General features: G+C 40.9%; 1 protein-coding gene and 1 long non-coding RNA gene across 6 annotated transcripts in view; both read left to right on the forward strand.

Moving 5' to 3' along the window:
• Positions 1-12,454, forward strand: part of LOC307224719 — a 215,602-nt gene that overhangs the window by 105,064 nt on the left and 98,084 nt on the right. The window lies entirely within an intron of this gene.
• The window catches only part of HMG20A (high mobility group 20A), a 65,184-nt gene that overhangs the window by 38,280 nt on the left and 14,450 nt on the right, over positions 1-12,454 (forward strand). For 3 of the 5 annotated variants that reach the window (XM_079991710.1, XM_079991711.1, XM_079991712.1), the window contains exons 2-4: positions 7,721-7,827; positions 8,553-8,700; positions 11,039-11,251. In XM_079991710.1, coding sequence (XP_079847836.1) covers positions 7,739-7,827; positions 8,553-8,700; positions 11,039-11,251 — 450 coding nt within the window. In that variant the 5' untranslated portion in view covers positions 7,721-7,738. Of the gene's footprint in view, positions 1-6,221; positions 6,310-7,720; positions 7,828-8,552; positions 8,701-11,038; positions 11,252-12,454 lie in introns of those variants that run through there. The other 2 variants (XM_079991714.1, XM_079991713.1) reach the window with 2 other exon arrangements.

A 12,454-nucleotide genomic window follows, 5' to 3' on the forward strand; every position in this document is an offset into this window, starting at 1 on the left:
ACAGGAGGAAAGTAAGAGAACAAAAGAAAGAAGAAATTCTAAATCAGCTAAGAGAGTGTGAGAAAAAATTAACAACAAACCTGAAAGATGAACAAAATAGGCAAATAATAAAAATGTTACAATCTCAATACTCAATGTTAACAAGCCAAGAAATAGAATGGAAAATCAAATTAATGAAACAAAAATATTTTGAGTCAGCTAACAAAACGGGCAAACTATTAGCATGGCAAGTAAGAAGAAGGCAAAAACAAAGTGTAATTAATAAGATAAAAATAGAAGAGAAGTTGACAGAAGACCCAAAAGAAATAAAGGAAAATTTCCTCAATTTTTATGAGAAGTTGTATAAAAAAGAAGAGGAAGAAATAACCCAAATAGAAAAATATTTAGAAGACTATAGCGGGAAGACCATAACAGAGGAAGAAAGAACGCAATTAAATAACCCCATAAAAATAGAAGAGATCCAAGAGGCAATAAAGAAGATGAAATCAGGGAAAGCCCTGGGACTGGACGGATTATCAGCCAAATACTATAAAGTGTTGGAAAACCAATTAACACCAGTGTTATGTGACATTATGAATAAGATACTGAAAGGAGGAAGGATACCAGAGACATGGAAAGAGGCGCATATTACGATGATCCTGAAACCAGACATGGACAAACTGAACATTAAGAACTATAGACCTATATCTTTATTAAACAACGACTATAAAATCTTTGCGGAGGTGATGGCAAGTAGACTCAAGAAATGTCTGGTGAATCTAATACATAAGGATCAGGCAGGATTTCTTCCAAACAGGCAACTTAGAGATAACATAAGGCACACCATAAATATTATGGAGTATTTGGAATGTAAGAATGAGATACCCGCGGCGCTGATCTTTATCGATGCCGAAAAGGCATTCGATAACGTTTCATGGCAGTTCCTATTGAAGAGCATGGAAAAAGCAGGGCTAGAGGGCAAGTTTATGAATGGTATAAAAGCAATATATTCGAGACAATCGGCAAAATTGATTATAAATAATAACCTAACAAACTCGTTTAAAATTGAAAAAGGAACAAGACAGGGATGCCCTCTATCCCCGCTTTTATTCATTATGGTACTAGAGGTAATTACAAATAAAATAAGAGTAACATCAGAGATCCGAGGGATCAAAATAGGAACAAAAGAGTATAAATTAAAAGCGTATGCGGACGACTTGATGCTATCCCTGGAAAACCCACAAAAAAGTGTTGGTAAGGCCTCGGAGATGCTAGAAGAATTTGGCAAGGTATCCGGTTTTAAATTAAATTAAAGACAAAAATATTGACGAAAAATCTGGAAAAGGAGGAAAGTGAAAAATTAGAGGTACAGCATGGAATTAAAGTGGCAAAAAAAAAAAAAATAAGGTATCTGGGAATTTGGCTAACTACTAAAAATATAAATCTGATCCAAGATAACTACCTTACAACATGGAAGGAGATTAAGAAAGATCTTGATACGTGGAGTAGAGTGAAACTTTCGTGGATGGGAAGGATGGCGGCAATAAAAATGAACTTACTTCCAAGAATGTTATTTCTGTTTCAAAACATCCCAGTGATCAGAGGCTCTAAAATGTTTATAGATTGGCAAAAAACTCTTTCGAAATTCATATGGCAAGGAAAAAGGCCAAGAATTAGGTTCAAACTTCTTACAGATCGGAAAGAAAGAGGGGGATTCTCGGTACCCAATCTGAAATTATATTTCGAGGCTGCCTGCCTTTGCTGGATCAAAGATTGGATTAATCTAGAAAATACCGACTTATTAGATCTGGAGGGGTTCGACAACAGGTTCGGCTGGCATGCCTACTTATGGCAAAATAAAGAAAAAGTACATAAAGGGTTTTCAAATCATATTATTAGGGGGCCTCTATATGAAGTGTGGGAGAAAAATAAAAAACTCCTTGAATGGAAAACACCCTGGTGGTTATCACCAATTTATATTTCAGTGATTAAAAAAACAAATATGGAAGGAAAAAGGTTTACTTATGAAGACCTACTAATAAGATTAGAAAGTGGATGGAGGATGAGAACATATGAGGAGTTGAAAGATAAATTAACAAGCTGGTTACAATTCCATCAAATAAATGCAATATGGACAGAACATAAAAAAGTAGGGATGAATGAGAAGAAATCCAAATTTCAGATAGAAATAATTGAGGGCAAATCCAAACTATTATCTAAAATGTATGACATACTATTAGAGTGGGACACCAAAGATGAGGAAATAAAGGAGGTCATGACAAGATGGGCAATGGATTTGGGATACAATATAGAGTATGATAAGTGGCTGAATTTATGGACTAGCGGAATGAAATTCACGGCATGTGTAACACTGAGGGAAAATTTAGAAAATATGATGTATAGGTGGTACATCACTCTGGCAAAACTAGGGAAAATGTACAAAACAGGAAATAAGTTTTGCTGGAAGTGTAAAACTAAAGAAGGTAACTTTTTCCACATGTGGTGGACATGCGACGAAATGAAGAAATACTGGGAATATATTTATAATGAGTTGAAAAAAAATACTTAAATATACGTTTCCCAAAAGACCAGAGGCTTTTCTTCTAGGAATAATTGGGGACGAAATTAAAAAAGAGGATAAGACATTATTCCAGTATGCTACAGCTGCCGCCAGACTATTAATTGCCCAAAATTGGAAAAGTCAAAGCACCCCAGCAATTAGAGATTGGCAAACAAAGCTATTTGAATTTGTAGAACTTGCAAAAATGACACAAAAAATTAGAAACCAAAAAAATACAAAGTTTATTGGCGATTGGAACAAATTTTTGACTTACATTGAAGGGAACTATAAGAACCTAAAAACTACAGCAGGACTGATATAGATCTTACGATGTGCAAATCATTATAATTATTAGCTGCAGGAGAAATAAATTACTCATATTAAGAAGCCTGATACCGGGAGGGATGGAAGTCAATAGGCGTGCAGAAGAATGATTTAAATATTTAAAGATATAAAGATATAAATGAGAAGACAAAGAACGGTAATGGAAATGGATATTATTTTTATGTTATGTTTAGATATTTATTTAATTCTCTTTTTGTGTTTTGGTGTTTTTTGTAACTGTTATAACTGTTGATTTGTTTTTTCTTTTGGTTATTTAAGTGAAAACTAATAAAAAGAAATAATAATAAAAAAAAACCCCACCAAATAAAACACCCATCCAAGTTAAAAACTCATTCCTGTTAAAACCATAATTGTAGCACAAGGGGGTTGGCCCACGCCTTCTTTCACCGCTTCAGTGGTGGCACTGCTGGGGCACCCTGCCTCCAGGGCAGGCAGGCTTTATAGAGCTGCCCCAGCACACCTAGCTGGCGTGCTTCCAGTGCTTCCTGCTTGCCCAGAGTCCTGGTCCCTGCCCTACTTGTTCAGCTGCAGGCAGGTCCTGGTCTGGAAGTCCCACAAGTGGCCGCAGGTCCAGAAGTTGGGGGGAGATGGAATTCCCAATATGGACAACCTTGCTTGTACTCTATCCCAAAGTAAAGAAGATAGAGATGCTTCCGAAAAACAACAACAGACAAACAATGCCCCTGAACCCATTTTCCTGTAATTTGGCCAATTTAATCCAGTATGGAGGTAATAGCCTTTAAATTTCATCCATTTCTGTCAAAAGGAAAACAAAATTCCCAGTAGTGAATTGTGGGTGGTGGAAGGAAGGAATTGGACTTAGACAGAACATGAATTGGAGAGCCTACAACAGCACCTGGGACTAAGGCTGGTGTTTCCCAAACCATGAAATTGTGGCCTGATTCAAATCTTGTTGTCTACACTTTTGGCTGAGTATCTGAAGGAATACCTGAATCATAGAATTGTAGAGTTGGAAGGAACCCCAAGGGCAATCTAGTCCAACCGCTTGCAGTGCAGAAATTCTTTGCCAAACATGGGGCTTGAACCCGTGACCCTGAGATTAAGAGTCTCATGCTTTACTGACTTGAGTTCCCACATCAACCTGCAGTGATGTCAGCAAATTTATAGCTCCCTTCTAGGTGCCTCTGCCATCTGCCATAAGAGAGAGGGATTTGATGGTGCTCCATTTATGGAACTTACCCCAGAGAGGCCTACTTTTTATCCTTTCCCTGCCAATCAGCTCTATTTTTGTTCTTCCAGCCCTTTTAAAGTTCTGAGCTTTAATTTGTATTTACTGCTTCTTTGTTGTGAACTGTCTTGGGAACAGTGCACACACATACACTGATGCTGATTTGCTAAATTGTGGTTATGACACTGAGTCCAGAGCTTTGGCTCATATGCTCCTTTCCATAAGTTGCTTGGTTTTTTAGCTTCATGTCACAGCAATATCTATTGAAAAGCCAAGAGTCAAATGCTGCATTTTATCAGCTAGTGCTGACTCTGCAGCAGACTCCCTATAAATTCTTTAAATACTTTGAATTATGATATTGTCCATTTGGGGTGGCACATGCTAATATTGATTTAAAAGTTGGGGATCACCAAGTAACCTTTTATTTTAAATCCCCATTTATTAACACCACGGTTTCTATAAATGTTCAAGTTTCTATTTGCACCTGCGGCTTCCTGCTGTACCAGAGGTTGGAAGGGCAAAGGTGCTGCTTCCTTTTGGAATCCAGCTCAATATTTTTCTCATCCTGACAAAAGTATACAGGAAGGAAGGAAGGATCTGGCTGAGACTAACCCATTAACAAGACTTTCCAACCAGAAGAATATGCATAAACGTCCTACCAAAGCATAAATGCATAAATATATCCTACCTATGTTTGAGTTTCTGTGAGCCATCTTACAGTTTTGGAACTCTGAAGTCTACCTGGCAGTGATGGAAAAAAGGATTATTGTCAGCACAGCTATGGGATTTGGAGGTCCCAAGGCTAGCAGATCAGCCCCTGACACGGCATCCTGTGCACGTTTTTATCCATTTCAGTTCAGTGGGAACTTGCTTCCTCCTCTCCCTTCTTGCCTGTTGGGATAGTTTAATAACCTCTGCATGCTCACAAATATTTGACCTCTACTTCTGAGACTTGACACTCAGTGCCCAGCCATACGGACTGAATAAAACAAAGCTTTAAAACAAGAAAGAAGTTTGTGTTCTTCTAGCTTCCTGTGTTTATATGGTCTGTTTTGGGTGGTGTTAAAGCTGATGTCCAGCTGCTTCCTCTACAAGACTGAAAGCCAGGTTGGAACTTGGACACTGACTGAGCCCCAGATGTAAAACAAAAGAAGTGTGCCATTGTGGAACATAAGGGGCAGAATACCAAGCCATTGTGCCATGTTCAGCTAAACTGTATTTGTGTGAGATAAATAAATATCTTCCTATTGTGAAGGATAGCATTTTAAAGATGCATTTTGACTTCATTGACGCCTCTTCTACAAAAGTCTACTTTATGGTTCCTTTGCATAGGAGAGTATAAAGCTTTGCTCCTCAGAACAATGAAGATCTTCCCCCATAGATGGGCAAATTGGATTGTACGAAAACAAGCCCAAACACTCCATGTTACACAAATCCAAGTTTCAATTTTTAGTGTAATGATCCATGTTTCAACCAAAATATTAATAAATTGTGTAAGTTGAGGAATTGCATTTAAGAGCTTAAGTTCTTCTCCTGTATTTGACAATGTCTGCAATGAATACAGGCTTTGCTCCTATGTCTAATGGCAGTGTGGTGCATAGTTGGGATGGGAAACCTGTGGCCCTCCAACTCCTATCAGCCCCAGCCAGCATGGCCAGTGGTCAGGGATAATGGGAGTTGTAGTCCAATAGATTCCCTATCCTTGAAAAGCATGACAGCACCCCTGGTAGTGTCCACCATTTTTGCTCTCAAACTATGAATCACATCTACAGATAGCTTTATAAGTGTTTGTGTTGCCTCCCTTAGGAAACAGGTTGCTTCCTTACATCCATTGCAAATTATGTCCTTGGTTAGTAGAACTGACCCCCCTTACATCACTCTTCTCTAAAATGCAAATGGCTAGTATAGCATCTCTCCCTGGAGGCAGCAAGATTGATGTGGATCATCTGTTCCACCTAGACCTTCCATTGATCTGCTCGTCTGGGCATTAATGGAAGGCTTATTTCAAAGAATACCTTGGTTGTGCAGCCAAAGAGATGCATTCATCATAAACTACAGCCTAAGCTGTCTGCCTCTTACATACATATATGGGTAATAATATAGCAAAATTTGAACAATTTGAAAGCAACAAAGTACATTTTCTTGCAGCATAGAAATAAATCTTCAAAGCCAGCATGGAGGGCAGATACATCAGCATGTGCTTGCAAGGCATCCCCTTCATCTCTCTCAGGCTTGGGTAGGTGTCATTGCCCTTAGATTGTGCCTGAAATGAACAGAGCAGAAGGCTATCTGTAAATATCATTGTGGCAATCATATTCCGCCTAACACTTCTTCACAGACTGCAATTGCTGTAGATACATTTTTCTTTAAAAGAATTGCTGTAAAATAGGTGTGAATTGTTTTATTAGCCATTTCCTCTTTTCTTTTTTTGCTGTCATTTTATATCCTCAAAATGTTTCCAAGTAGCCAGAAGGTCCAACTCTGAGTGTGGCTTGAGTGCCAGCAAAGATGGCAGTGGCTCTAAGCTGATGCAGAATTTAAAGGGGGGGGAGTGTTTATCTGACTGTAAGGTAGAAGCAGGATTCAGATTTGTATTTACAAGCTTGTTGCTCTATTGAGTTTGGTGGATGAGGGATAAAATAAATGACTTTTGAATTGGAAATGTATTTCATTTCTAGCAGGGGCAGGGCACTTGCTCAGTTGCATGGTCATTAGGTAAAGGTAAAAGACCCCTGGACAGTTAAGTCCAGTCAAAGGCGACTGTGGGGTGTGGTGCACATCTCGCTTTCAGGCCGAGGAAGCCGGCATTTGTCCACAGACAGCTTTCCATGTTATGTGGCCAGCAGGACTAAACCGCTACTGGTGCAACGGAATACCACAATGAAAACCAGAGTGCATGTGCTTTCGAACTCATCCCGTCTCGGGGATTCAAATGGCAGATCTTCCGATTGGCAAGCCCAAGAGGCTCAGTGGTTTCGACCACAGCATGGCAATTATGCTGCACAGTCACACACTGATCTAGTTTCCTGTGCTTTGTAACATCTGTACAAAGTTCTTAGGAGCTCTCAACTGGAAGCTCAGGGTGAGGTTCCATCACTACAAAGATGACACTGCAGCTCTGTTTCTCCTTGCCACCTGTATCAGGGGATGCTGTGCAGGTGTTGGATCAGGATCTTGAGGTAGTGAGAGTTGAGTGACTGCCAGTAAACTGAAACTGAATCTTGAGAAGATGAAAGTTTTGAGGCTTGGTTCCCAAATCTGGGAAATAGGAAGGTGACTTGCTGAAGATAGGGTCGCACTCTCCTTAAAGGACCATGTGCATAGAATTCTCCCATGCTCTGTCACTTGAGGTCCAAGTGGTCTCAGTAAAACAGAGGGCCTCTTTCCAGTTATGGATGAACCATCAGCTACTGCCAGTCCTGGATGGGGATAACTTGGCCTCAGTTATCCATGATCTAGTAATATCCCACTTGGGAGATTGGATTGAATTGGGGTTCTGCAGCTTAACAATTGTCCTTAGAAGCAAATGTTGCTCAAGTTGCTGGACAGTACTTGGGAAGAAACATTTAAGATTCCACTTCAAGTCTGCTTTCCAGATGACAAACTGGTATATTAAAGTAATAGTAATGTGAAATATTCTTCTACAGTTTTCTGTTGCAACAGTAATGGAGAACCCAATGATCACTTCATCTCCCTCGTCACATTTTCCAGAAGATGATGGCTCAAAGGAGAGTAATGACGTTGTTCCATCAGGGTAAGCAACTGCTCCTCTAGTTTTGGCTCATGCATACATAGTCCACTATAGGACCTACAATGGTGATTTGCTGAATATTTTTCCTTTGCTTTGGTTTAAAACACCCACTTCTAAACTCTGTCTTCAGTGACTTATTGATACTTGTTTAGAAAAACACTTAGCATTTCCCTTTGTATGTTGGAGAGGTGGTTTTCATGTGGTGCTTATTCATACCTGAAATAAACTGCACCCAAAGGGGTGGTGTTGATCAGCTGAGGTAGATTTCCTTAGTATTGGTGATGAGATAGACCTGCATAGTTTTTAAGATGATAGAGTATATGAGCCATGGCCACTGGCCGCTTCCTAAGGGGATGCTTTGCCTTTGACAGTGCCCTTTCTGGTAGTTTTTTGGTAGAAGCCCTCTTATAAACGCTTCAAGGAATGGGATAGAGCTAGTGGTTAAAGCTCAGTCTTTCATCCCAAGCTCCAGCATGATGACTGTTTAGTCTTCCTTGGGCTTTAGAACATCATTCTGTTGGAATACTTGATAACTGGGATAGACTGTAAGAGAAATTGTTCTGGCAGGTGCAACATGCCGTGTTCTGACGGTCATTCTTTGGCACATGTTTCTTTCCAACTACTTCTGATATTTGCAATATCACACAATATCCCAGGGAGTAAAATAGGAAGTACCTTTTCCTAACAATTGTGGGACTATATTGCATAATTACCTATTTCCCCCCCAGGCTAAATCATTCAGAAGGATCGTGCACTGGCAGTGCCTCCCAGTCCGCCAACAATCCAGATTTTGCAGAGGACTTGCTGCACAGTCAACTGTTGCGAAATGAGTCATCTAATAAAGCTGAAAATAGCGAGCCAAGGCCTGAGGAGGAGGTAAGCAGAAATTAGAAGAAGTCGTCTTCCTCCACCTAAATTCTCCATCCATTCATATCTTCAAAAAATAAAACAAGAGAGTTGATTATTTGGAATTTGATTAGCATTCCTCTCCTCTGTAAATGGATAACACCTGCAGTGAAACTGGTTATGCTGTCATTCCTAATCCTTCCTTGAATGAGTGACTGACAGTATAGAACTACAGCAATCCTAGGAAGCTGGCATAAGTTACACCAGCTTAAGTAAAGCTCAGGAAGCCCGGGGCGGGGGGCAAACACGGCTGAGGTGGTCCTAGCCTGGTGTGGTGGAAATAAGCCACTGAAATACAGAGAGGCCACCCCCCCGTCCCCCGTCAACAAGGCGATGGGAGCTGCACCCACCTGTTGACATGCAGGGGATAGTTCCCAGGTGCCCTCATCAGGTAGGTACAAACTGCGAGGTTACACAGAGATAACCCATGAGAAGCTGCTCAAATATCAGCTGGTAATTCCCAACATCATTTTTTTCTGAACTTGCTAAATTCTTTGCTACAGCATTTGCTTTGTGGCAAGGAGTTCCCATTACCTAACTTTCCTCAAACTAAGTGCAGTCATTGACTCTGGGGATATTGTGGCATCCTCCCCATTTTAGCCATAATTTGTGGATCCAGAGGCTTTAGGTGCAGAAGGCACTTTTCTTTTAGTCCCTCCTCCCCTACTTCCGTTATTTTAATGTTGTATTTTATTTTTGTTTTTAAGTTGTAATCATTCATCTTGTTTTTATTATTGCTTGTAAGCCGCTCTGAGCGGGGGAGGGCGGGGTATAAATAAAAATTATTATTATTATTATTATTATTATTATTATTATTATTATTACTTCCCACAAAGCATTTTTACTCATCTCCTGTAATGTCTTGCCCCATTCTCTTTTTACAGCCAACATGTACTTTACCCCACCCCCCTGCCAACTCCCACTCCAGTTTCTTTCATCCTTCCTTCCTGGTCCTTTTACATTTTCTTCTTCTCTTATTATAAGAGATTTCTTTTTATTTTCTGTTTATTTCTTTAATAATAATAACAATAATAAATATTAGACTTTTATCTCAGTTTCTAATTACCTTCAACACCTCCTGTGCCCTTTCCCCTCAGAGGCGGGAGACATTCCCCCCACCCCCACTTCTGTATCCTGGCCTCCTCTACTCAGCATGCAAGGAGTTCCTGGTGTGGACGCTTGCCCATCCAAAAGGCTTTGGCACGGCTAGTGGGTGGGGCACAGGGGCCCACCTGAAAGTGGCTCAAGACCCATGGGCACATCCCACCCTACTGTTTGAGAAATATTGCTGTGGATTCCCAAACAGTTTTAAATTTACTAAAATTACGGTTGATTTTCTGGCAGCTTTGTCTATCTTTAAAACCTTAGTACATTTTGTATGTACTTTGAGTGTGGCTTATCCCCAAATCTTCTGTTTTAACTCTTCCTAACTTTTCATCAGGCCTTTCAAACCATATCAGTCTTGGTTTATTTATTTTGACATTTTTTAGTCTTTAAGGTGCCACAAGTTTTTTTTGTTTTGGCTGCAGGAGACCAACATGGCTACCATGCAGGAAATTTTTGAAAACATTTTTTTGGGTTGTGTGTTTAAATCCACAATAAAATTATCTACAATTCTTAAGAATTTCTGATTTTGGCTTTAGCAGTGAAAGCCGATTCTGCCCAAATTTAAACCTTACACTCTTATCTGATCCTCACCATGCCCCCTTCTCCATTACTTAACAACTTTGCTTGTTGAACACAGCTTATTTTTTGATGTATTTGATCATGCCTGCTTGGCTGAACCATAATTTGACTGTTGAAAAAGAGTACAGTGGTACCTCGGGTTAAGTACTTAGTTCGTTCTGGAGGTCCGTTCTTAATCTGAAACTGTTCTTAACCTGAAGCACCACTTTAGCTAATGGGGCCTCCCGCTGCCGCCGTGCGATTTCTGTTCTCATCCTGAAGCAAAGTTCTTAACCTGAGGTACTATTTCTGGGTTAGCGGAGTCTGTAACCTGAAGCGCATGTAACCTGAAGCGAATGTAACCCTAGGTACCACTGTACCAGGGATGTTTACTGAAGCTGTGTGTGAATGATAAAAGCATTTGAGATGCTAATGTAGGTTTAAACCTGGAGCAGGGATCCATGGCCCTCCAGATGCTGCTGGACTCCCAGATTCTAACACCCCTGACCACTGGCTCTGCTGCCTGGGGCTTATGGGTGATGGGAGTCTGACAACATCTCAGAGGCCACTTGTTGTTGTTCTTCCCTCCAGCTTTAAAGGAACTGATGTCTCACACTGAACTTTCATCTCCCTGTCTTTTTAGCAAAGAACTAAGAGAGGAGGCTGGTCCAAAGGGCGAAAGAGGAAGAAACCCTTAAGGGATAGCAATGCTCCTAAATCTCCCCTAACAGGTTACGTGCGGTTCATGAATGAGCGGAGGGAGCAACTTCGAGCGAAGAGGCCAGAAGTTCCATTCCCAGAAATCACCAGGATGCTGGGCAATGAGTGGAGCAAACTCCCTCCTGAAGAGAAACGGGTACTATTACATTACTTTCCTTTATTCTGGAATTTGGTGCTTTATTTCAAAGATTTCCCAGGTGATAACAGAAAGTCTATTCAGGTAACTAAAGAGGGATTCTAGAAAATTACGTGCTCATTTTAGATAGGTAGGGCCTAAATTTTCTCTGCAATGTAACATAGCCCTGTGAGTCTTCAGGAGAGAATCACAAAGTATGGCAGGACAAGAGTTTGCCTTTGCCCGTAATGGGAATGGGGAAATGGCAAGCCGGATTGCTAAGAGGTAAAATTCCTTCATGCTGTACATTCATCAGCACAGCTGGTGTCTTGGAAAAGACAGGATGCATATTGAAAATGGGGGATTTATCCTTCCACTTAGAAGGGCTGCTAGTGATGCAGAGAAAGCTAAACTCACTAGGGTTTTGGGTAGGAAGATTTGCTTCATTAGTCTATTTTTAATCAAAAGATCCATCCCAGAATGGGGATTGTGAAGAGGGGGCTGATGGTTTGCTTGCTTGCTTATTTCCTTTATATCCCATGGGCCCGGAGTGGCTTACAGCAGTTTTTCTAACAGTGCAATCCTACACATCCTGCCTACTCAGAAGCAAATGCCACTGAAGAGCAATGGGGTTCTTTCCTGGGTAAGTGGGTGTAGGATTGAAGCATTAGTGATAATAGTTTTGTGCCCAAGGGACTTGCAATCTGCAGAAATGGAATGGTTTGGGGAATAGGAGGCCGAATAAAGAATGCCATTGTAAGCATATACCACATCATTAATAACCTGTCCACAAAAACATCCAAAAAATGGTCTCCTTGCATGTGTTCCAAGAGGTGTTGCAGTGTGAGTTACCCAGGAGATAGCTGGATCTTCATTCCCACCATGCCTCATCCTGTTCTCCCCCTTGGTGTTTGCCCGTCTTGGCCACAGCCTGTAAATGCTTAGAATTGACATCAGCTGTGGCCACACATTTTCTCTGCATCAAGCAAGAGAACCTAGGGAACCAGCAGCGGAAAGTGGGGCACCCCAGGGCCTGGTTAGGGAGAAGCTGGGATATAGTCTGTCATCAGAGACCTTGCAATGGAATTGCTGGATGGGGGCGAGGAAGCCAGGATGCCACCACCTCAGCTCTACCTGTGATGCAGGGCGACCTGGACCCTTGAGAATTGCTCCTGTGCCCAGTTGTGGAGGACTTGCAGCAAGGTGGGGAGGGAAATTTTGGCT

The sequence above is a fragment of the Podarcis cretensis genome (genome assembly GCF_951804945.1).
Source record: "Podarcis cretensis genome assembly, chromosome: 9".
Taxonomy (NCBI): Eukaryota; Metazoa; Chordata; class Lepidosauria; order Squamata; family Lacertidae; genus Podarcis; species Podarcis cretensis.